This window comes from Bos indicus x Bos taurus, chromosome 26 (genome assembly GCF_003369695.1).
Source record: "Bos indicus x Bos taurus breed Angus x Brahman F1 hybrid chromosome 26, Bos_hybrid_MaternalHap_v2.0, whole genome shotgun sequence".
Taxonomy (NCBI): domain Eukaryota; kingdom Metazoa; phylum Chordata; class Mammalia; order Artiodactyla; family Bovidae; genus Bos; species Bos indicus x Bos taurus.
In genome coordinates, this window is record NC_040101.1 from 45,986,552 (window position 1) to 46,013,180 (window position 26,629).

The 26,629-nt window shown below is 37.6% G+C and overlaps 1 protein-coding gene across 8 annotated transcripts in view; it reads right to left on the reverse strand.

Annotated features, from left to right (window-relative positions):
* The window catches only part of PCDH15 (protocadherin related 15), a 1,046,857-nt gene that overhangs the window by 220,915 nt on the left and 799,313 nt on the right, over positions 1–26,629 (reverse strand). For 7 of the 8 annotated variants that reach the window (XM_027528919.1, XM_027528921.1, XM_027528918.1 and 4 more), the window contains one exon: positions 12,396–12,512. In XM_027528919.1, the coding sequence (XP_027384720.1) occupies positions 12,396–12,512 (117 nt within the window). Of the gene's footprint in view, positions 1–12,386; positions 12,513–26,629 lie in introns of those variants that run through there. The other variant, XM_027528922.1, reaches the window with a different exon arrangement.

Sequence of the window (26,629 nt, forward strand, 5' to 3'; positions counted from 1 at the left end):
AATCCAACCATCTTGTCCTCTGTCATCCCCTTCTCCTCTGCTTTCAATCTTTCCCAGCATCAGGGTCTTTTCCAATGAGTCAGTTTTTTGCATCAGGTGGCCAAAGTATTGGAGCTTCAGCTTCTGCATCAGTCCTTCCAATGAGTATTCAGGGTTGATTTCCTTTAGGTTTGACAGGTTTGATCTCCTTTCAGTTCAAGGGACTCTCAAGAGTATTCTCCAACACTACAGTTGTAAAGCATTGATTTTTTGGTGCAAAGCCTTCTTTATGGTCCAACTCTCACATTCATGGGGTCACAAAGAGTCAGACATGGCTGAGCACCTTTCACTCACTCCCTCACTCACATCCATACATGACTACACAAAAAAGCATAACTTTGACTATACAGAACTTTGTTGGCAAAGTAATGACTCTGGTTTTTAATATGCTGCCTAGGTTTATCATAGTTTTTAATCTAAGGAGCTAATGTCTTTTAATTTGGAGCCCAAAATTCTAATAATTTGTTAAGTTGTATCTTCTTTGTATAAGCAAAATAATTTTATATCTAGAAAAACTCACATAACATATCTTTCTAAAAAGCTAAAGATATATATGAGTAAACCAAGAGATGCAACAAAATGAACTTAAAAATGGGTAAGTCAGAATATAAAATTTTGGCATACATCATATATAGGCTTAAATACATAAATATGTATAAATATTTATAAGTATGTCCAATAACTATATCATAAACTCCATAGATTATTTCTATGGAGAGTGCACATAAATAATTCAAAGAAAAATATAAAAATAAACTATAAAAACTATAAGATCAGATCAGATCAGTCGCTCAGTCATGTCCGACTCTTTGCAACCCCATGAATCACAGCATGCCAGGCCTCCCTGTCCATCACCATCTCCCGGAGTTCACTGAGACTCACGTCCATCGAGTCAGTGATGCCATCCAACCACCTCATCCTCTGTCGTCCCCTTCTCCTCCTGCCCCCAATCCCTCCCAGCATCAGAGTCTTTTCCAATAAGTCAACTCTTCGCATGAGGTGGCCAAAGTACTGGAGTTACAGCTTTAGCATCATTCCTTCCAAAGAAATCCCAGGGCTGATCTCTTCAGAATGGACTGGTTGGATCTCCTTGCAGTCCAAGGGACTCTCAAGAGTCTTCTCCAACACAACACTTCAAAAGCATCAATTCTTCGGCGCTCAGCCTTCTTCACAGTCCAACTCTCACATCCATACATGACCACAGGAAAAACCATAGCCTTGACTAGACGAACCTTTGTTGGCAAAGTAATGTCTCTGCTTTTGAATATGCTATCTAGATTGGTCATAACTTTCCTTCCAAGGAGTAAGTGTCTTTTAATTTCATGGCTGCAGTCACCATCTGCAGTGATTTTGGAGCCCAGAAAAATAAAGTCTGACACTGTTTCCACTGTTTCACCATCTATTTCCGATGAAGTGATGGGACCGGATGCCATGGTCTTCGTTTTCTGAATGTTTAGCTTTAAGCCAACTTTTTCACTCTCCACTTTCACTTTCATCAAGAGGCTTTTGAGTTCCTCTTCACTTTCTGCCATAAGGGTGGTGTCATCTGTATATCTGTGGTTATTGATATTTCTCCTGGCAATCTTGATTCCAGCTTGTGTTTCTTCCAGCCCAGCATTTCTCATGATGTACTCTGCATAGAAGTTAAATAAACGGGGTGACAGTATACAGCCTTGATGTATTCCTTTTCCTATTTGGAACCAGTCTGTTGTTCCATGTCCAGTTCTAACTGTTGCTTCCTGACCTGCATACAAATTTCTCAAGAGGCAGATCAGGTGTTCTGGTATTCCCATCTCTTTCAGAATTTTCCACAGTTTATTGTGATCCACACAATCAAAGGCTTTGGCATAGTCAATAAAGTAGAAATAGATGTTTTTCTGGAACTCTCTTGCTTTTTCTATGATCCAGTGGATGTTGGCAATTTGATCTCTGGTTCCTCTGCCTTTTCTAAAACCAGCTTGAACATCAGGAATTTCACGGTTCACGTTTTGCTGAAGCCTGGCTTGGAGAATTTTGAGCATTACTTTACTAGCGTGTGAGATGAGTGCAATTGTGCGGTAGTTTGAGCATTCTTTGGCATTGCCTTTCTTTGGGATTGGAATGAAAACGGACCTTTTCCAGTCCTGTGGCCACTGCTGAGTTTTCCAAATTTGCTGGCATATTGAGTGCAGCACTTTCACAGCATCATCTTTCAGGATTTGGAATAGCTCAACTGGAATTCTATCACCTCCACTAGCTTTGTTCATAGTGATGCTTTTCAAGGCCCACTTGACTTCACATTCCAGGATGTCTGGCTCTAGGTCAGTGATCACACCATCGTGATTATCTGGGTTGTGAAGATCTTTTTTGTACAGTTCTTCTGTGTATTCTTGCCATCTCTTCTAATATCTTCTGCTTCTGTTAGGTCCATACCATTTGTGTCCTTTATCGAGCCCATCTTTGTATGAAATATTCCTTTGGTATCTCTGATTCTCTTGAAGAGATCTCTGTTGTTTTCCTCTATTTCTTTGCATTGATCACTGAAGAAGGCTTTATTATCTCTTCTTGCTATTCTTTGGAACTCTGCATTCAGATGTTTATATCTTTCCTTTTCTCCTTTGCTTTTCACTTCTCTTCTTTTCACAGCTATTTGTAAGGCCTCCCCAGACAGCCATTTTGCTTTTTTGCATTTCTTTTCCATGGGGGTGGTCTTGATCCCTGTCTCCTGTACAATGTCACAAACCTCATTCCATAGTTAATCAGGCACTCTATCTATCATATCTAGGCCCCTAAATCTATTTCTCACTTCCACTGTATAAAAACTATAAAAATATAAAGAATAAACTATAAAAATAAACTTTTGATAGTCTCAGAAACAAATGGAAAAAATTGATCTCTATATAAATGTCACATTCCAAAGTAACTCAGAATCATTAAAATTAAAATGTGAGCAAGTTGTAGGAGAGAGGCCAATTTACCATCAAGGTTACTCATGAGTTTCTAATCAGAAGAACTATTGTCTTTCACTTAGCTTGACTGCATTTTCTTTGCCTTGTCTGAAAAACAAAAACAAACAAAAAACAAACAAAAAAAAACCTCTTTACCATTTCATTTCTTTTCTGCATTGAACATTTCTTCTTTTCATTGGCACCACATCACTGCAGATTTCTCTTTTACCCTCTTAATTTTTTTGTTTTTGTTTTTTTTCCCCCCTCTGACTCTTTCCACACTTCAGCTCCTAACCCATCCTCAAAAGGGTAGGAATAAAATCTGAGAATTTATTTCCAAGTTTCTCTTTCATGGGATTAAGCTTTGTCTCTTGAAACATGTTATTTACTTTCACAGCTTCCGCTTCTATTTAGGTGTCTCCTCTTCAGTAATTTTTTCCCTGAGCTCGTACTTCCTTGTTTTCTATCTGTTCCATTCTGGCATCAGATCAAAGCAGCTGTAGCAACCCGATATCTGCCTCAGGACTCTTCATGGTATTGTTCACCTGTGCAAAGAATTCTTGGCCCTATCCTGCCTTCTACCTCCAGCCTCTTCTTAGCACTAGGTGCTGTGCTTTCTTTAGCTTGATGAACCTATAATTCTGGAAAAGTGCTGAGCCTCCTGCTGGCCCTGGCACTGTGGTTCTTGGGTGAGTAATAGTACCCACTGCACCACTACTGGTGGGGAGGACTCCTTCACTAGCCATGTCCTGACTTAGTCTTCTCAGCTTCCTTGCTCAGGAAAGGAAATCAGACAATGTCTATCTGTAGATGACTGGATTTAGATATCTTGAAATTATTTCAAATCACTTTAATCTGTCCTAGTTTATCGCATTATTTTTCACCTTAAATAGCTTTATTTTCTATCTGCCTCATTTACATTGACTAATATAATGAATATCTTTATCACTCTAGCTAAAAACTCTTGATTCACTTTTCATTGTGCTTTTATTCTGTCTGTGATCATCAACCTCCTGCCCAATCACTATTAATTCTTTCATTTCAATGACTTTTAAGTATTTCTATTTTCTCAATTTCAATTGTCCACCTTGTTTTTTTAATAATGAAATGAAAGCAATAGTTGCTAATTTATCTCCTTGTTTTCATTTATTATCTTATCTAATGAATACTACATAACACAGGGAATAAATTGTTTTAATATGTAGCTTTGCTTTCTCATTACCCTGTTTGTAAGTCTTCTTAGTAAGCTTCCATTTTCTACATAATACAAAGAGTTTTGTGAAATCAAATGTGTTATATTTCCCAACTACAAATGAGTCTCTAAGATGGGCCTAACATGTTACTTTAAATAACTGATATTTATTGAATCAGATATAGTTCAAATCATGATACACAAATTCATGAAAAATATTTTTAACCTTAATTTTTGGATCCATTTCCTCTGCCTACTACCATCACTTAAATGAATCTCCTACATTTTTAAAAAGTTGAGTTCCAGTTCAGAGCAGGCTCAGACCATACCAGGTCACATTCACCTTCCTGTTTCTGGCATTTATTTTACATTCTGTTGTTAGGGGAAGCACACTGACTGAAACCGCCCATCCTGGCCAGACACCATAGTAACAGATCATTTGTATGAGCTGTTTTATGACAGGCGGTCCTGGTAAGGAACATGGAACTAATAAGCCACCACCAAGTGGAAGAGTTCAGGAAAGGTCAAAAGGAGACACCACATGTCCTACCACCTCCCAGAATCCTCACTGGCATCCATCTAGGGTGAACAAGGTATGCATCTCCTGGAAGGACTCAGAGTCAGGATGATTGGTTAAAGACAACCCGGAAACTAACCCCATCACCATAAAACCAGGGACTGCGAGCCACATGGCAGAGCTGTTCTCCTGGGTTCCCTTACCCTACGGCTCTCCATCTCGGGTGCCCTTCCCCAACAAATCTCTTGCTTTGTCAGCACATGTGTCTCCTCAGACAATTCATTTCTGAGTGTTAGACAAGAGCCCAGTTTTGGGCCCTGGAAGGGGTCCCCCTTCCTGCAACACTATAATGGCTCTTGTCATATTCTTATTTGTTAAGTCCACCATAAATGTTTTCTCATTGATCAGATGATTCGACAGTACTATGAAGTATCTATGTCGTGCCAGGTGCATGTTTGACTGCAGGTCTACTGCTTACATATTAAAGGATACGGAGGAATTGTAAAGTAGGTAATGAAGGGAAATTAAAAGCAGAATGGCTTTAAGGGTATTAAAGTCAAGAATCCAGATGATAAGAAGTCAAGATACTCTTTCAGAGCATCACTCCTCATTTCCTTTGGCAAGTACCTCAAAGTAAACACATTATTTAAGTTATAAGGGAGACCTATGTGAGCCCCAGAGAACTTGTTGTGTGTGTGTGTACGTGTGCACATGTGCACAGGCACTTAGTGATTTCCAACTCTGTGAACCCATAGACTGTAGCCTGCCAGACTTCTCTGTCCATGGAATTTTCCAAGCAAGAATACTGGAATGGGTTGCCATTTCCTACTCCAGGAGATCATGAGAGCTTGATATGCTGCTGCTAAGTCGCTTCAGTCGTGTCCAACTCTGTGCGACCCCATAGATGGAAGCCCACCAGGCTCCCCAGTCCCTGGGATTCTCCAGGCAAGAACACTGGAGTGGGTTGCCATTTCCTTCTCCAATGCATGAAAGTGAAAAGTGAAAGTGAAGTTGCTCAGTCGAGTCCGACTCTCAGTGACCCCATGGACTGCAGCCTACCAGGCTCCTCCATCCATGGGATTTTTCCAGGCAAAAGTACTGGAGTGGGGTGCTATTGCCTTCTCCGGAGAGCTTGATATAGTTCTCTCAATTTCCTTGGGAACCTCCTTCGTTGCAGTGTATTGGGATCCTAACCCCCTGAGGTTTATTCTCACCAAAAAAAAAAAAAGATGACACTTCTGTACAGGCTAAAAAACCCGTAATTTTATAGATATTACTACTTATAACAAAAGAAAAATGTCCTATTTGCCCTGGTATGCGTGGCAGTTTCTTTTTTTTTATTTTATTTTATTTTTAAACTTTACAAATTGTATTAGTTTTGCCAAATATCAAAATGAATCCACCACAGGTATACATGTGTTCCCCATCCTGAACCCTCCTCCCTCCTCCCTCCCCATACCATCCCTCTGGGTCATCCTAGTTGCAATCAAAGCAGTTAAATCTAATATTGACCTCAAGTAAAGTTAAGAATATAATTGTTCTTGAAACTAAAAGGCACAAGGCAGAAGAAAATGACAGAGCCTTAACACACTTAGATAAGTCTTTTCTAGACATTAATGGATATGCAGATGATACCACTCTATTGAGAAATCAAAGAGGAACTAAAGAGCCTTTTGATGAGGGTGAAAGAGGAAAATGAAAATGCTGGATTAAAACACAACATTAAAAAAATAAGATCATGGCAACCCATCCCATCACTTCATGACAAATAGATGGGGGAAAAAAATGGAAACAGTGGCAGATTTTATTTTCTTGGGCTCCAAAATCACCGTGGATGGTGACTACAGCCACAAAACTAAAAGATGCTTGCTCCTTGGAAGAAAAGATATGACAGTATTAAACCTAGACAGTATTAAAAAACAGAGACATCATCTTGCTATGTAGTCTATGTAGTCAAACGGAGAAGGCAATGACACCCCACTCCAGTACTCTTGCCTGGAAAATCCCATGGATGGAGGAGCCTGGTAGGCTGCAGTCCATGGGGTCGCTAGAGTCGGATACGACTGAGCGACTTCACTTTGACTTTTCACTTTCATGCATTGGAGAAGGAAATGGCAACCCACTCCAGTGTTCTTGCCTGGAGAATCCCAGGGACGGGGAAGCCTGGTGGGCTGCCGTCTATGGGGTCTCATAGAGTCAGACACGACTGAAGTGACTTAGCAGCAGCAGCATGTAGTCAAAGCTATGGTTTTTCCTGTAGTCTTGTACTGATGTGAGAGTTGGACCATAAAGAAGACTGAGTGCTGAAGAATTGATGCTTTTGAACTGTGGTGCTGGAGAAGACTCTTGAGAGTCCCTTGGATTGCAAAGAGATCAAATCAATCAATCCTAAAGGAAATCAACCCTGAATATGCATTGGAAGGACTGATGCTGAAGCTCTGATAGTTTGGTCACCTGATGCAAAGAGCTGACTCATTGAAAAAGACTCTGATGCTGGAAAATACTGAGGGCAGGAGGAGAAGGGGGCAACAGAGGACGAGGTGGTGGGATGACATTGACTCAATGGACAGGAGTTTGAGTAAGTGCCAAGAGACAGTGAAGGACAGGGAAGCCTTGCGTGCTGCAGTCTTTGGGGTCACAAAGCATCAGACAAAACAGTGACTGAAGAACAACAGCAAGACTTTAATCATGTATAAACTGTCTCATAAACCTTTGCCTTTGTATTCATTTACAGCTTAAAATCTAATTATAACCCATTGTCATTCTAAAGATCAAGTCCCAACTGTTTCATTGTATGAGTTTTTTTTTTCCAATTAAGTATGTGAGACCAAAGGGACTCAGGCTAGGCTACCTCCTCTCAATTTTCACAAGCTGACATGCATTGTGAAAATAGTTCTTGATTATTTCCCTTACAGCTTTGCTGTGAAGGAAAAAATCCCACTGAGCTGTGTACATTCCCCTAACATGCTTCAGGGTCAGCAAATGTGGTTAGTAAGCACTGTTCTTTAAAACCAGAGTTTCCACTACATTGCTAGCAATAACCTAAATCAATAGAGCAAAACAACACAAACCAGTATGTGGTGAGTGATGACAAACAGATCTGTAGAGATATAAATGGAAAATGATACAGAATAGCCATATCATCTGGTGATAAAAATACAATCTTATAACACTCCTAGCCTTGAATAGTTTTAACTATTGCACACAAAGCCAGCAAGCAGCAAATCATGGATAAAGACAGTTGCTGTTTTCATTTTACTGTTTGCTCTCTGCTAATAGATTGCAACAGAATGATTATGTGGAGGGTTAAGCATTTGGAGAAGATCATCATAATTACCTGGCATTATTTGGTGACATGATGACATTCTAAGTCACACATCATAGAAAAGAAAAACTGACCTGACCATCTTTTTTACTCTCTAGAGATCAACAAAAGTGTCCTCAAATGATTGAAAAGGATGTTAAAGCCACCCGTGAAATCACTTTAAAAATAATTTCTCAGGTAACTTGTCTGAACTCTGAATGGATAATATAGCCCTCAAAATCTCAGCAGAAAGGAAAAATTTGCCTCACAGATGCAATTATTACCCCTTTATAAAAATACCTTCTGAAAAAAGAAAAGTGAAGTGAGAACATTCACTGATTAAAGCCGGTTGCTATTGAAAACTACAAGATTGCTTTTCATGAAGCATATTAACTTTATAAATTGATATCAAAACCTAAAAAAGAAGTCTTCAATATATAAATATTTTTCGCATGACTATATGCAAATAAGAAAGTTTGTCAAAATTGTTACTATTAAACATGATCCAAATACTGATTTACTTTAAACAAGAATGTTATAAATTCCTCAGATGTATTAAAAGGAAAGAATTGACACAACAATGAGAAGATTAGCACTTCTTGGAAATGAACAAAATGTATTTATTCATATTTTTCTGTTTCCAGTTGATAATGAAGGACACTGTACTGTGAGACATTTACCCTGCCCACAAAGAGAGCTCTTGTATCATCTGGTTTGGCCCACAGCTTCGGAAAGGATAAAAATATGTAAATGGAAACTACACTTGGAATTTTGTCTTGTGACAGTTCAGAATGAGAAGTCTCTGGTGAGCAGAAAGAAAAGGTTAGCAATTTTTAATATCCAAAATGATCAGTCATTCACCATACACGTCTCTGGTGAACTACATAATGTCAATGCTGTCACAAAAGCAAGACAGAAAATAAAAGTCCTAACAATTTTAATTCAAGGGAAAAAAAAATCCTAGAAAACTTTTTTTCCTCTCTAGATCACTTTAGGCTTGCACAATATGCATTTTATAATTCTTAATTTATATTCAACAGCAATGCTCTCTCTGGCTTTAAGATCTTACCCATTTCTCCATCTGATACTTCAAAAGATTTTACAGTTGCTATTTTCTAGTTTAAAATGGGTGATTCTCATTTCATTCACAAGAAACATGATGCCTTGCCAACCTCTAGAGAGGCAAATTATCATTGCAGAATTGTAACAATACCTACTTATATGAGAGGGCAGAAGTAGCACTAAGCATTATATTTGCCTTTCTTCACTTAATTCTCACAGACCTCAAATGGCCATACTTGGGCCTGGAGACAAGAAGAAATTCGTCCAAGTTCACAAATAACTAAATTTCTGAAGATCTGGCACATTTTGTCAATTCTGAAGAGCATAGAAATCACTGATTATTTATTCAACAAATGTTTCTACTAAGTACCAAACATGGTTAACTGTGGGAAAAAAACAAATTGGATTAAGTTTTGATTCTTGCCCTCAAGGACCTTACCTTCTTATTTGGAAGAGAGATCATTAAATAAACATAGTGTTACCTATAGCTACTCACAGCCCTAAGGAGTGAAACTGACTTAAGAGCCCAGACAGATATGAAACTGAAACTATCTTCTTTTAGTGAATAAATATTTATAACACTAACAGAATAAAAATGCTTGGCAAGTCCATCTGAAAAATACTTATTCTGTATTTATGGCACTGATTTAAAACAATAAAAGTGAAAATCAATCATAGCACTTTGAAAGGTGTATAATTTATATTGATATTTTCTAAAAAATTTCATGGAATTAGCTTTTATTTCAGATTGTTGTAGGTACAGCCAAATTGTAACTATGCTAATTTAAGGGACACCATTTGTAGCAATGATGGAAAATTCAGTGCTGAATACTAGTTATGCCAATAGCTGAAAGTGTTTCAAGGATCAAAACTCAATCTCATAAAATAATATATTTGCTAACTGAAAGACACATGCTCAGTATTCCAGTTGGACAACTGGCATCCATCTTTCATCTACTGAAAAGACAGCATTAGATATTAAAAATTAAAAAAAAATATTATTGGGAATACAAGCCTAAGAGTTTCTTTAATATGGCAGTTGAGTCGGTAAATTTCCATAAACAGGTTTTAGGAAGTGAAAAGAACTTCTCTCTATGCAAATACTTTATATAAGTAATATGACTTATTTAGAAAACAGACAACAGAACAAGACAGCTTCTTTCACATCTGCACAGTGACTGAAAGTCACTGCAAGGTCACAAGTGACAGAAGTGAAGCAGGGATTTTGCCACCCACGATAAGACTGTCCCACATAGATGAGCAGCAGGCCTACTTTTAGAATATCATCATTAATGTCAGGAAACAACACTATCTTAAATTCTGTGCTAATGAAAATTTCTTAGAAATATGAGTATTTTAAGATGCTGTATTTGCTTAGGAGAGGGTTCAGGGCACTTTGCCCAAAATATGTCACTTGGGCATGTTGATTATTTTGAATTAAAGTTACTTAAGAGACAGTCAGTGTAAGAAGGACACTTCTACTCTTTTGTCTCCCTGAAAGAAGGACATAAATCTCCCGTGTGAAAGGTATCCTCTCTATACCAAGAGGATGAGAAAACCTTACTGCCAAATACAGGGAATTCAAGGATGACAAGGTCATGTAAGCAAATCTCATTACTTCTTTACTAAATGACTACACCAAGCCCAAACCCGTCATCTTGTCAGCTCTCCACAGATGTATTAGTACTTGGTCTAAAAAATAAAAGCTGTCTGCTCTAGTCACTTTTTCAAGCATTATATTATGAGCTCCTGTATGTACAAATTTAAATTTGTTTTCCTCTTGCTAATCTGTCATATGCCAATTTAATTATTAGATCAGCCAGAAATCTTGGAGGGGAAGAAAAGAAAATACTTCCTCCCCTACATTTACAGAGCGCTTTATAGTTTCTCTGCGCAGTTCTGTTCTCCCTGTGAGACTGTCAGTTTCTGGACAGCAAAACCTGGTTAGCACAGTGGTCACTACGGAGCTGGTGCTCAAAACACATATCTTGAATTGAATTGAACTGTATTCCTAATTTTAAAATATTTTGTACCTCTGAGAGTTTACTTAAACAGGCAAACCACAATTTCACATTCACCATCTCTATTGGTGTGTTCAAGGCTCTGAAGTTTTGCCTATCATATTTCCCAAGATTCAATAAATCAATTTCAAGGACATTTTAGTACATTTGAGAAAAGGAACTTCTGAGTGAAAGGTCATTGCTTTCATGTTAACATTATTATTTCTTAAGACCTCACAGTTACAAAAGACTATATGGCTTGTCATAACTGAAGCTGAAAAATGTTATGACTGCCATTCATATTTTATTAAATAAATAGCATTACATAAATAGTGCTTATATTAGCCATACAAAACAGAAATTTTAAGTCACTTATAAAATTGAGGTCTTTTTCTATTTTCTTACTTTTCTAAAATGGTTTTATTTAATAGTTTTAACATTTTTCTAGAATTTATCAGCTACTAACTTATAATACAAGTTCACCCAAGATAAAAAATTCAAATCTTCATTATCCAACTATTATGAGAATAAATAATACGTAAAATACTCTCAAGTTATTTCTAGAAAGCGTTTTTATACAAGTACTATTAGTTTTATGTGACCCCATGGACTGTAGCCTACCAAGCTTCTCAGTCCATGGAATTTTCCAGGCAAGAGTATTGGAATGGATATGCTATCTTCAATACATTAAGAAATGATATTAAGGAAAATTTACCTTACTTCTGCTATAATTTAATTAGAAATCCTCTATCTTGAAAGGCAATTTAGGACATCTAAGAGAATCTATGAAATATGTTCTAAAAGCAAGACAATTTTAGCTTACCAAAATTAGTACAATGTAATATTGTTATATGCTGTTACATATGTTATATATAACATATGTATATATATGTTGGGGTAGGATCACACTCCTTAATATTGTATATATTATATATATAACATATATGTTACATTAATGAAATGTAAGTAAGATGGAAGACACTTAAGGATAAAACTTATCTAGGCTAAACTAAACCTATGATGTTCCAAATAAAGAAACTGAGTTATACGTATTGCAAATGTAGATAATTCTTTATATATTACATATTTATCATTAGTATTAGACAAACTGAGAAATACTAGATATTGAATCACAGTAAAACAAAAACCATATCCTTAATTATCTAAGTTCAATAATAATCACTTGAAATATGGTCTGTACCTGTGTGTGCAACAGGTAAGAGTGCATCAAATGTGAGAGAGTAGATAGAGTGGAACACACAGACTCATTGTGCTGTCTTGGGAACTGGGTCATTTATAAGTGTTAAAATTTTCTCCCTTAAGTTCTGAGTATTAATCAATGTCTTCAACTTACAGGGGGGTCTGCATCTTCGGCGTAAACAGTTGTTATAGGTGTACCCTTGACAGCATCTGGAGCCACCATTCCTTTGTAGATTCGTTTACTAAATACTGGAGGGTAATCGTTCATATCCTGTAAGACACAATGAAGAGTTCAGTGCTCTGTTTAAACCAGGTTGCCTCTTCCTATCACACAATCCATTTGCCACTGTCAGCCTTCCATCCTCTCAATTCCATTACCCTCACTTCCGAATGGCACCCCAGAGGAAACTACTAGAGTCCCTATACAATATTAAGGAGTATGATGCCTACCCCATTCTATCGGAGCCCCCTCCACGCAAGTAAACAGCCTGTCTCACAAACCATGTGCCTCCAGAAAAAGCTTTCAGATATTGTAATGATGGTTGAAATTTTCTCTAAAGATGCTTCTAATGGTATGATGTAGTTTTGAACTTTGAAGAGTAGGAACACATTTCATAAAAAATACCCTTCTATGAGACAGGTGTAGAAGATGGCATATATATATATATATATATATATATATATATATATAATATGTATGTGTATATATATATTGTTTTGTTGTTGCTTTTAAAGAAAGCTCTTTAATGTTTCCATTGCAATTGCAAATTCTTTAATATTTAGCATAATAGGATGATTAGAGCATTTCAAATGCAAATTGTGAGATATCCTTTGATGCCATTTTACATTTTTACAAACATAAAATGATTAAAAGATGTTTTCCCTCTAGCACACTACAGTAATGACACGTAGGTGCTGGGAGCAGGAGCTCCGCCCGTGGCAAGTCATAAGGAAGGAGGCTCGGCATACGCAAAGGTGGGATCGAGCCTCAGGAGTCCCCCTGGAAATTCTCAAGCATCTACCCCCAAAACCAGAGTCTGCCTACTTTCTGCTTTGTGCTCTCACCTACACCTCTGACTTTATGGGGGGCTGTCCCCCACTACCTCTCTCTGAAAAAAGAGTTAACTTACAGCTCCTGTTAATAAAGTTCCTGGGTGTGATAGTGTTTCAACCTACAAACTCCTTTGGAAGTCCTCTAGCCTGCTTGAATAGGTTTTTCCGGCCACATGTGATTGCCCAGAGCCTCCCAACTGTGAGAGGCATGAGATGTTCTAAACAGTCTAAATACAGATTCCTTTGAGCAGTTAAAAGATTGATTAGAAATTGTATTGGTGAAGGGTTTTTCACTTGTTGGGCCAATGTTTGCTGCTAAGTCTCCATGTCCCTTACCTGCTGTGTCCCTGGCAGTGTATTGATTAATATGATTGGTGTAAGTAGTAGCTTTAATGTTTGTAACCTTGGACCCTTGAGTTAATTCTTTTTCTTGTTAGAGCCCACCAGACCTTTGCCCTATAGGAATGCAACTTTATCTAATGCTTTTGGAGGGTGGCGCCTGACTTTAGAATAATCACCTTTAGAGAAAAATAAGTTTCTTAAAATGTTAACAGGCCTCCAGGCCAGAAGATGATGCAAATCACCTAAACTTTTGCATATGATAAGTTTGCAGGAAGAAAGCCTGGCTTACTGCATGACTCTACCCTTTCCCCCATTATCCTCTATGCATAACTTAAGGTATAAAAACTACTTTGGAAAATAAAGTGCAGGCCTTGTTCACCGAAACTTGGTCTCCCCATGTCGTTCTTTCTCTCACCTTCTGGCTGAATTATTCAGCCTCTTTTCTCCACTGAATTTCCTCACTGAGCTATCCTTATTTCAGATGCTTTTTTCCACTGAATTTCCTCACTGAGCTATCCTTATTTAACCACTCTTTATATCCTTAATTAACGTTTAATTAAGCAATTGTTTCCTGATCCGCGCTGACGCCGTCTCCCCTTCGAAACCCCTGGATCCAACGGGGCTGGACCCTGGCAAGTGGCGCCTGAACAGGCTTTTCGAAGGTAGGTCCCTCAGAGCAATTAGGGTCATCAGCCCTATTGCCCCCCCCCCCCCACCTCGGAACAATTGGGGTCATCAGCCCTATTGTTCCGCCTGTGTTGAGTTTTCCGGACGGCTAGGACCCCACTCAGGGTGTCCCTGTGCACCAAAAAAAAAAAAAAAAAGGCGGAGCTCCTGCTCCCAGCACATAGGATTAGATGTTCTTAGTCAGAAATCATGTTAATTTATTTAAATATTTTTTCAAAGTGATTTATATGTATCTTTTTAGTTTTCACAATTCAGTGATATGAGTTATTCATGTTTATACATTAGATGATATTTATGATGTTCCTTCCATTTTTATGACCCAATGCTAGGCACTGGAGATACTGAAGTGACTCAAAAAAAAAAAAATATGTTCTTGGATTTGTCACTTAACTACCATTTGGCAGGTAAAGTTACTGATTCTGAAGATAGCATAGTGACATCTGCTAAACTTATCTACTGGTTTGGCAAAGCCACAAATTAATCTGGTCTCTTGAGAGCCAGGTGATTTTTTTTTTCTCAAAAATTTAAGGTTTTATGGAGAATTGCAAATCCTTTTTTCTTAAAAATAATGATTATTAACCTGGAGGATTTATCCTTCTCAGATTTACTTTAAAAAAAAATATTATACCCTGCATTGTTTTGGATACTCTGACTCAAACATGATTGAGCTCAAAACTAAATTTGTTAGTTATTTTATTCCCCAGGCCAACCTTTTCTCACTTGATTATGCTACACAGTCTTTGGCATTTGTTCTGACACAAAATTTTTTTTGCACCATGTAAACTGGAAATATACAAATTAGCTGATTATGAACACCCTTTTTTTGCAAAGAGGTCAGGACAATTGGATCATAAACAACTGCAATCAGATTGAGCTTGCTTTTCACAGTAGAGCTAACATCTGAGTTGTATATCTGAAAAACCCTGCAGACTCTCATAAAAGTTGGAGTTGTTGAACTGTAAGCAAAACTGAGAAATTTTCAAAAAGTACGTCATTTCCGTTTTGACATGCAATATTCACAACCTCTACAATGAAGACGTCCTTTATATATGATGAGCTTTAGAATCTAAACAAGTAAATAAACCTGGGAAGCACATGTTCTCTATAATAAGGACAGTGGAAGATATTGCTCTTCAGGTTCCGGGGACGGGGTAAATATATAAAATTTTTGCAGGCACATATCCTCCTGCTCTTTTCAAGAGTGCTAACTATTTTAATGAGTGAATCCTATAACCAAAGGGATGGAACTCCTCTTGTGCCCCCTAAATCATAGTTTCTGAAGGTTAGAAAACGAATCCAACTTTGTGATTTTTCTGTACATGACTTTACCAAATCACATAAAGTCAGTACATTCCTATGAATTTTCTTCTCTATTCTCCAAGGGGATATTAAAAATCTTAATGTTACAGGCATGTTTTGGATTAATTTGACTATTACAGGGGAAAAAATATGGTTTTTCTTAATTATGTCAATACAGCTGCTAACAGTGCTGAGTACAGTAACATCTTTTTCTTTGTTGTTGTCTTGAAAAATAGTCACCAGGTCACTCACCTCCTAACTGAACACACAGTGGACATTTTTATAATCTGGCTTCATAAACTGATTATACAGAAACCTAAGTTTGTGAATTGGTATCCCTCACTTAGCCTGCTTGCCACTGACAGAATGGAGAATAAAATCAATGCTGTCACTGTATCTGTATATCTTTTTTCTGGCACACTGTACATATTTTGAGGTTACAATCCTTCACCATGGCTAAACTGGGTAGCCAGTACACACAATTCTTGCATAGTGCATTATTTCAGATGAGAGAATTTATTGAAATGCACAATGCCAAATAGCATAATCAATAGTTTATTATATTTATGCTTCAGGGATGCTTGAAGAAAAATGTATATAAATCTGCCTCTGTACAAATGCTCTGCTGATGCTGCTGCTGTCTCTTCAGTCGTGTCTGACTCTGTGTGACCCCATAGACTGCAGCCCACCAGGCTCCCCCGTCCCTGGGATTCTCCAGGCAAGAACACTGGAGTGGGTTGCCATTTCCTTCTCCAATGCATGAAAGTGAAAAGTGAAAGTGAAGTCTCTCAGTCGTGTCTGACAAATGCTCTACTATGCAGCAAATTAAGGATAAGCTCCGCTCTTCAAAAGCAAGCTCTTTTCTGTTGTCAATCTTCCACTAGAGGGCATGATTGACAAAAAGAAAATTTCCTTTTCTGTCCTCCTTAGCAATTTTATCAAGACCTATAACAGTTTGCTGTCTGTGATTATAATTTTTGTTGTTCTGAACAAAAAAAATTCTTTTCATGTTTTTAAAGAATATTCTGAATGTTACCATGGTTCTCAGCTGGAACGAAGCCTTGATCTTCTTAGAAAAAAAAAATAGTCGTATGAGTTAGCATAATTAGCTCCCATGTATCAAGCAACTGAAACTGCACCTGAATGTACAGCTATCTAAGAGGAAGAAAATATGTTTATTTATTTTCTAAATTCAAGTTAAAATAATCACAGAAGCCATTTCTGCTTTGGCAGACCACAGAGTAGATTTTAAGCAACCTTTTCTAATGAGTATAACAGGAACATAGGAAATTGCTGGTGAACTTACAAATTAATGGCAGGTTCTCTTTTTAAAGACAAGAGAGATGATATAATTTTTGATGTCTGGAATCATGGGTTAAAAATTATTCTAGATAAGAGGCTTTGCCTTGATAGAAGAGTACTAACCAGTGATACTTCCATCATCTTTGTTAAATGATGATAATACAGAGAATGCCAGTCCTCATCTCAAACTCTTATGCACACTCTGTAACGAGATCAGGTGGTGAGGTGGTGTGTGCTAGTGGGTGGAATGGCTTCTGTTACTCCTCCCTTACTGTCTAGCATTAGCACTAGAACCGTCGGCTACCTTGCCTCTGAAATCCTTTAAGGCCTATGAACCTGATGCCTCCTCTTCCTTGGCAGAGGACACAGTTGATTTTTTTCCTTTGTCTGTTGCTAGTTCTGTTTCCCAGTACCAGACACACTCTGTTGTTCCTGTTGCTGTTTCTTACATTATATGCCTTCTGCATTTTCTGCCCCCTTGGTTTCTTTGTTTTTTTTTTTTTTTTTCTGACTCCTCTCCCTTCTCTTTTGATTCTGTCACATAAGGTCAAAAAGACCCCATCTCCAATCAAACACATCTTTCCTTTTCTATTTTGCATGGAGTTCTCTTAAACACAAATCACAAACTTATCTCAACAATTTTTGGCAAGGTTGGGAGGGTGGGGATAAAAACCTGTACTGGAAGTTTCTTTGTTAGCTGCCTAAAATTGTTTTGCTTTTCTTTTGTTTTTAAGTTTGAAGCTTTTCTAGAATCTTGGGTGATAGTATTATTCCCAATATAAGGTAATCAATGGTACACTTGCCACAAGAAGCAAAGTGTACACTATAGTTCTCAGTATCACAAATATTGATGGAGCTCCCCTGTATGGCAACCCACTCCAGTACTCTTGCCTGGAAAATTCTATGGATGGAGGAGCCTGGTAGGCTACAGTCCATGGGACTGCAAAGAGTCCGACACGACTGAGAGACTTCACTTTCACTTTCCCCTGTATTAGGTAGTACATTAGATGCTGGAGATATGGTTACCACCAAGAAAGATAAAGTGCCTGCTGGTACTGAGCTTACAATTTAGTATGGAAAGCAAATAAATAAATATTATCAAGTGTGATGAATGCTATGAAGGAGGAAGTATAAGGATGTGATGGGAAAACATATGAAGGAGTTTAAGTTTCACATAGGATGTATCCCTGTTATCTGAGCAACTGCCTTATTACTTATGCATGTTGGCTGGTAAAACAGTTTTTCAAGATTAATGGTTAAATTAGAAGAGACTAACACTGTGCAGTGTTGATAAGCCACTAATTTAATATAAAATTCTACTCCCATCTAATTTCTCTGAGCTGGAATGATAATGTAGGGGGAGGCAGTTGATAAGTTTCTTGAATTTTTTCCAAGTCATGATGCTGTGGTCAATTGGGAGTTGTTCAGTCGCTGAGTTGTGTCCGACTCTTTGCGACCCCATGAACTACAGCATGCCAGGCTTCCCTGTGTTTCACTATCTCCCAGAGTTAGTTCAAACTCATATCCACTGAGTCAATGCCATCCAACCATCTCATCCTCTGTTGTCCCCTTCTCCTCCTGCCCTCAATCTTTCCCAGCATCAGGGTCTTTTCCATCCAGGGTCTCTGCATATAGTGGCCAAAGTATAAGCATGTATATTCAGTATTCTTGCCTTGAGAACCTCATGAAGAGTATGAAAAGGCAAAAAGATATAACACTAAAAGATGAACTTCCTAGGTCTGTAGGTGTCCCATATGCCACTGGGGAGGACTGAAGAAGTAGCTTCAGAAGGCATGAAGAGGCTGAGCCAAAGCAGAAACGACACCCAGGTGTGGATGTGTTTGGTGGTGAAAGTAAAGTCCGATGCTGTAAAGAACAATACTGCGTTGAAACCTGGAATGTTAGGTCCATGAATCAAGGTAAACTGGATGTGATCAAACAGGAGACAGTAAGAGTGAACACTGACATTTTAGGAATCAGTGAACTAAAATGGACGGGAATGGGTGAATTTGATTCAGATGACCATTATGTCTACTACTATGAGCAAGGATTCCTTAGAAGAAGTGGAGTAGCCCTCATGGTCAACAAAAAACTCCAAAATGCGGTACTTGGGTACAATCTCAAAAACGACAGAATGATCTCAGTTCATTTCCAAGGCAAACCAATTGGGAGAATATGTGTCTATTCTGAGCTTGAATCTATGAGAAGATTCTAATCATATCACCCTATCTCAGACTTTCTAAAAACTGTATCATAATTATATATATGTATGTGTGTGTATGGTTTTTTTTTCCACTGTATATTAGACATTATGCTAACTGTGTTAAATTTATCATTTCAATTAGTTTGTCTAAAAGATCATGTTAGCTATTATTATTATTTCTAATTTATAATAAGGAGCTGAAGCTTAGAGAAATTAAGTTGTTCATAATTATCCAGCTAATAAAAGATAGACCTAATATTTAATTCTAGTATGCCAGATCCTGAGCTTCCCTGGTGGTTCAGATGGTAAAGAATTTGCCTGCAATGCAAGAGACCCAGGTTTGATCCCCTGGGTTGGGAAGATCCCCTGGAGGAGGGGATGGCAACCCACTCCAGTATTCTTGCCTGGGGAATCCCATGGATAGAGAAGCACAAAGAGTCAGACATGACTGAGTGACTAACAGTTCCTCACATTTTTCTTCTCACATCAGATTCTAAAGGCATCATTCTGATACTTGGAGGTGAGAAAAAGGGGAAGTGGCAAAGTCATCAGAAAAGTATATATAAAATGACTTGAGTAGGATTTTCATTAAATTTCCACACATAAAATTTTAAACATCTCTTTCCAAAAATATTTTACAGTTTTAAGAACTCTTCTAACTAGTTATTATACTTTTATCTTGGCAATCTGGCAAGCTTCTAAACATAGCATAATTCAAATCTATCTCCCTGAAGATAATTTTTAAAATTTATTTATAAAGACTTCTTTTTTTTTTTTTTTTTGTAAAAAAGAGAGTTGTAGCAGTTTTTTTTTCTTTTCTTTTTTTATTTTTTAACTTTACAATATTGTATTGGTTTTGCCATATATCAACACTGTATACTTTAAACAACTTTTTCAGTATTTAACCCCACAAATAGTAGTTTTCACTAAAACCTAATAAAGTTTTTCCTAAATTGTACTCTTTAGAAAATTAGTTCTATCAGAAACTTTACAAATTAAAATAAATGCCATGATAGATTGTGGAAAATTACATTTTATTTTCTTGATATTCACAACATACACTAGTATATTAATATTCAAGGCTCCTATACAAAGGCCTACAGTACAGAAATATTTATTTTTATACATACTGGTGTTTCCCAAACTAATTTGTCCATGTTAATCTTTGTATAGGAGACACCCAGACACTCCTTAAGACACCATCTTGAGGGACTCAGATCAGATCAGATCAGTCACTCAGTCGTGTCTGACTCTTTGTGACCCCATGAATCGCAGCACGCCAGGCCTCCCTGTCTATCACCAACTCCCAGAGTTCACTGAGACTCACGTCCATCGAGTCAGCGATGCCATCCAGCCATCTCATCCTCTGTCGTCCCCTTCTCCTCTTGCCCCCAATCCCTCCAAGCATCAGGGTCTTTTCCAATGAGTCAACTCTTCGCATGAGGTGGCCAAAGTACTGGAGTTTCAGCTTTAGCATCATTCCCTCCAAAGAAATCCCAGGGCTGATCTCCTTCAGAATGGACTGGTTGGATCTCCTTGCAGTCCAAGGGACTCTCAAGAGTCTTCTCCAACACAACACTTCAAAAGCATCAATTCTTCGGCGCTCAGCCTTCTTCACAGTCCAACTCTCACATCCATACATGACCACAGGAAAAACCATAGCCTTGACTAGACGAACCTTTGTTGGCAAAGTAATGTCTCTGCTTTTGAATATGCTATCTAGGTTGGTCATAACTTTCCTTCCAAGGAGTAAGCGTCTTTTAATTTCATGGCTGCAGTCACCATCTGTAGTGATTTTGGAGCCCAGAAAAATAAAGTCTGACACTGTTTCCACTATTTCCCCATCTATTTCCAATGAAGTGGTGGGACCGGATGCCATGATCTTTGTTTTCTGAATGTTGAACTTCAAGCCAACTTTTTCACTCTCCTCTTTCACTTTCATCAAGAGGCTTTTGAGTTCCTCCTCACTTTCTGCCATAAGGCTGGTGTCATCTGCATATCTGAGGTTATTGATATTTCTCCCAGCAATCTTGATTCCAGCTTGTGTTTCTTCCAGCCCAGCGTTTCTCATGATGTACTCTGCATAGAAGTTAAATAAACAGGGTGACAATATACAGCCTTGACGAACTCCTTTTCCTATTTGGAACCAGTCTGTTGCTCCATGTCCAGTTCTAACTATTGCTTCCTGACCTGCATACAAATTTCTCAAGAGACAGATCAGGTGGTCTGGTATTCCCAACTCTTTCAGAATTTTCCACAGTTTATTGTGATCCACACAGTCAAAGGCTTTGGCATAGTCAATAAAGCAGAAATAGATGTTTCTCTAGAACTCTCTTGCTTTTTCCATGATCCAACGGATGTTGGCAATTTGATTTCTGGTTCCTCTGCCTTTTCTAAAACCAGCTTGAACATCAGGAAGTTCACAGCTCACATATTGCTGAAGCCTGGCTTGGAGAATTTTGAGTATTCCTTTACTAACGTGTGAGATGAGTGCAATTGTGCAATAGTTTGAGCATTCTTTGGCATTGCCTTTCTTTGGGATTGGAATGAAAACTGACCTTTTCCAGTCCTGTGGCCACTGCTGAGTTTTCCAAATTTGCTGGCATATTGAGTGTAGCACTTTCTGCTCTATAAAATAGATCATGAAAGACCGTGAAGACATCATTATATTGAAGGCACAGATTATTAGTGTTTGGAGTACTATATGACTTGGGTGAATTTAAATTTTCAGAGTATTAATATGTACTGAGGATTTCACATATCAAGAGCGTCCCTGCCCCCAGTATGTACCAGCCAATTCATCAGGATAGAGATAGCAGCTGATAGTCACGATGGAATTGGAAAATGGTGACATTGCTTAGCAGTAACTAGTATAGACAAGGCTTATCAGCATTTGTTACCCACATTGGGAGACTCATGGCAATAGCAAGCCTGGTCTCATTTGCCTTGGCAGCCAGGGAAGAATGTGATAAGCTGCTGCTGCTGCTAAGTCACTTCAGTCATGTCCGACTCTGTGCGACCCCACAGACGGAAGCCTGCCAGGCTCCCCTGTCCCTGGGATTCTCCAGGCAAGAACACTGGAGTGGGTTGCCATTTCCTTCTCCAATGCATGAAAGTGAAGTTGCTCAGTCATGTGCAACTCTTAGCGACCCCATGGACTGTAGCCTACCAGGATCCTCCGTCCATGGGTTTTTCCAGGCAAGAGTACTGGAGTGGGGTGCCATTGCCTTCTCTCAATGGAGCCTAGTTACCTTCAAAAGAACTACATCTTGCACTGAAGGGTAAAATTACTCAATTGTGTATATAAGTAAAGCATTTTGTCGGGAGTCCCAGAAATCAGTGGGTGACTTTTGGGAATCCATGAGAGAGACTCATAGGTATATGAATTATTACTACTTAAGATACTATTTTTGTCTCTAGGCTTGTATAATTTTTGTTTCCTCTGGTTTTGTTTTTTAGTAAAAATATATTACATCTTAGTTTTAGATTTGTACAACAGCAGAATAGGCAGATAGTTTAAGAAATTATCTGATTCAGCCCCATGACACACCCTCTTTGGTGTATTTATATTCTTTAAACATGGAGGTGCATATATATTAGAAAGAATATACTATAAAAATCTGATAGTACAGAATAGAATAGAGAGTAACATTTGAAGGTCATGGTCCTTAAATGGGTATTTTATCCAGGCTAACCAATCTCAAGAGGAACAGTAGAAGGTCATAAAAAATAATGACCAATAAGGAGGCAAGAAGAAGGATAAATTAGAAGCATGGAATTAACAGATAAACACCACTGTACATAAAACAGATAAACAACAAGGATTTACTGTATAGCATAGGGACTATATTTGGTATCTTATAATAATCTATAATGAATTTAGAAATTATCATTTAGAAAAATTATATATATATAATTGCAACCCAAAATTAACAATGCTGCAAATCAACTATGTGCTGTGCTGTGCTTAGCTGTGTCTGATTGTGCGACATCCTGGACTGTAGCCTGCCAGGCTCCTCTGTCCATGGAATTTCCCAGACAAGAATACTGGAGTAGGTTCCATTTCCTACTCCAGGGTAGGAAGTAGGGATCGCCCCAAGCCAGCATCTCTTGCATCTCCTTCATTGGCAGGCAGATTCCTTACCCCTGAGCCACCTGTCAGTCGGTTCAGTTGCTCATTCATATCCTACTCTTTGCAACTCCATGGACTGCAGCATGCCAGGCTTCCTTGTCCACCACCATCTCCTGGAGCTTGCTCAAATTCATGTCCATTGAGTCAGTGATGCCATCCAACCACTTCATCCTCTATCGTCCCCTTCTCCTCCTGTCTTCAATCTTTCCCAGCATCAGGGTCTTTTTCAATAAGTCATTTATTCACATCAGGTGGCCAAAGTACTGGAGCTTCAGCTTCAGCATCAGTCCTTCCAATGAATATTCAGGACTGATTTCCTTTAGGGTTGACTGGTTTGATCTCCCTGAAGTCCAAGGGACTCTCAAGAGTCTTCTTCGACACCACAGTTCAACACTACAATTCAATTCTTCAGCGCTCAGTTTTCTCTATAGTGCAATTCTCACATCTGTACATAACTACTGGAAAAACCATAGCTTTGACTAGACAGACCTTTTTCAGCAAAGTAATGTCTCTGCTTTCTAATATGCTGTTTAGTTGGTCATAGATTTTCTTCCAAGGAGCAAGCATCTTTTAATTTCATGGCTGAAGTCACCGTCTGCAGTGATTTTGGAGCCCAAGAAAACAAAGTCTGTCTCCTATATTATTTTGAGATAGGAACATTTCTTTCCTTCTCAGAGGAAGAAATCACTCTGAAACATGAACATGTTAGCTTTATATTCCAAGACTCACTGAATTTCCTAATAACTTCAGCTCTTGTAGATGGTCATTCTTGTCTGGTCCTTCCATCTATCCCTGCCTACTCCCATACCTGTACCATCTTTTATATGCAAACACACCGGGGGTGAATACAGTTTCTTCCCTTCACAGAAGAATCTCCTTCACTCTCTCTTCTACTTGTGTGCAAGACATTCTATCTAAAACTACAATCAGCAAATGACTTAAGTCATCTGTTTATCCTGGACAAGTTCTTTAAATTTCTTTTAATGCTATCCAGAATTGTATATACATTTAAGTATTTCAACCTTTCTGGCTTGTATTCAGCTTTTTGCTTACTATAGAAAACAGATTTTTTATTTCCATGTATTTTCTATATTATATTATTATAACTCAGTTTGTAAGGGCATGTTTTTCTCTGGATTTTATGTTTATAACTATTTAGAATTTTATTCCTATTTTTCAGAGATTTACCCATATCCTATAATTCACTATGGTCACAGGTTCAATTTTTATTCAATATATATACAACCAAAAGACCTTGTTTCAGCAATATTCTGCAAAGCCTTTGTAACAAATATACATATTGTTCAAATGATCATGATTAGTTTTGTTTTGGATCCTTGAAATTTGACACTAAGAAAGCTCTTTGCAGGTGTCTATGTTAAAATTCAATTTTCCTTCTATTGTGAAAATATTTTTCCTTTGAAATAAATTTTTATTTTTTTCCATTATCACTCCAATCTTAAATGAATTTGATGGATTAGATATTAAATACTGAATCTTTCTTTTTTCCCGTTTCTTTACAAAAGAAATTATGTCTTTGCTCATTTTCAGAGATGACTTCAACATGGTTTCCCCATGGTAACTATTTTGTGTAGAAATATCTCTTGGCAAATACCATGCAATTATGTTATCAACTAAATAGCTTGTCAGTACTGCAAGCAAACAGACCAATAGCAGAAAATTTGCAAGCTTGGGAAAGATTTACATTTGTAGGGAAATGAGAAATATACTTCACTCTTCTCTTCAAAACAAACAAGTATGATACTTCTATAGGTCCCAATGGTATACAATACAGTTTTACAATTCTCTTTGTGATAATCTGATCCTGAGTGATTAGGTGAAAAGAAAGCACATGTCAGTCTGAATTTGGAGAAATGTTCAGTAAACTTGATCATGTTTAAATAACCTTGAATAAGGAAACAAAGTGTCACTGAAAAATGTCTAGAATTAAATATTGTTTTGTTTTCAATGTACAATTATCCAGAAGGAACTCTGTATAAGTAAGGAAATGTTGACCAATGAAATTGTTTGACTTCTCTAAATTAGAGAGCAACTGAGGCAATAAAAATTATATCAATACTCTTCTGTTTCTGAAGAAAGAAGAGCCCATCAATGAACAACAATTCCCACCTTCTGATTTTGACTTCTGGAGTGAATTCCATGTATTAAAATAAAGGGGTGGTCAGAGAATGTGGAAGACATTTTAAGAGATGTGAGTCCCTAATAGAGAATGAGGCTTATTGAGTGCACATCCTGCTTGTTCAGATGATAGTTTTGGACTCATTTTGATACCAAAGACTTCTATCAAAAAAAAAATGCAAGTGAATATATCTAAGCTGAAATTACAGCAACCAAGCTAGAGTTTATAATGGATTATAACTCTCCATTATCAACCACATCTAACTTGAGAGAGAAGGCACCAGAGAAAATAAGTGAATATCATAATTTCAAATATGTACATTTTTCCCCTGACCAAAAAAAGATACATAACATGTTTATAAAAGCACTTTTTTATGTCATCAAAGATATAAAGGTCATTTGAAGTCATTTTTAAACACTAACACCTTTAGTAAAGCAATTTGAGGATCATTTGTGTGTATATTTGTAACTGAAGTACATTTTTCAACGTCTGATACTCACACAAACTGTGTAAGAATCATCTATGTACATTTCCAATATACTGATGCCTCAGATGCTCTTCTGAGAAAGGTGTTCTTCTGGGAAGGAGCAGAGGGACATGAAATTTTACTATTTAGTTCAGATGACCTTTATATACACTAATATTTGAGAAATAATAAATCTTTCCTCATGTCTTATTTTAAACCCATACTTTAGAAATCACAAGAAACCCTAAAGGTTGAGGATGATGTACCCTTCCAGGCAATCAGTTGGTGCAGGGTATTTGATTAAATTAGATGGTAAACCTAGGGAGTCTAAGAGAGTTCCCAAGGTCATAGAACTTGAAAAGTGTTGAGCCATAAATTAACGCCAGTTCCATCTTATTCCAAAGCTTATTTCACTGCAGAGTCTTGGGTTCCAAACTAAGCTAAACAAACTAGCTCTGAGAGCCTTAGAACTCTTACTCTTTTTATTTATTATTTAAAACTGAAGAGTTTGGATGAAGTTATTATCTCTGGTGCAATGGAATTTGGACTATTGTGTAGTCTAGAGAAATTATGACTTGATTGAAGTCCCAGGGCTAATGGTGGACCTAGGGAGCAACAGTATTTGAGCTCTTATTTAGTGATTCTTTCAAATTTATCTTTTATAAATGGTTAAATAATTCAGTTATTTCTCAAGTCTTTGTTAACACTTTCTATTTTAAAATTTATATTCTGGTTTTGGTACCATTTATAATTATGGATTGCTG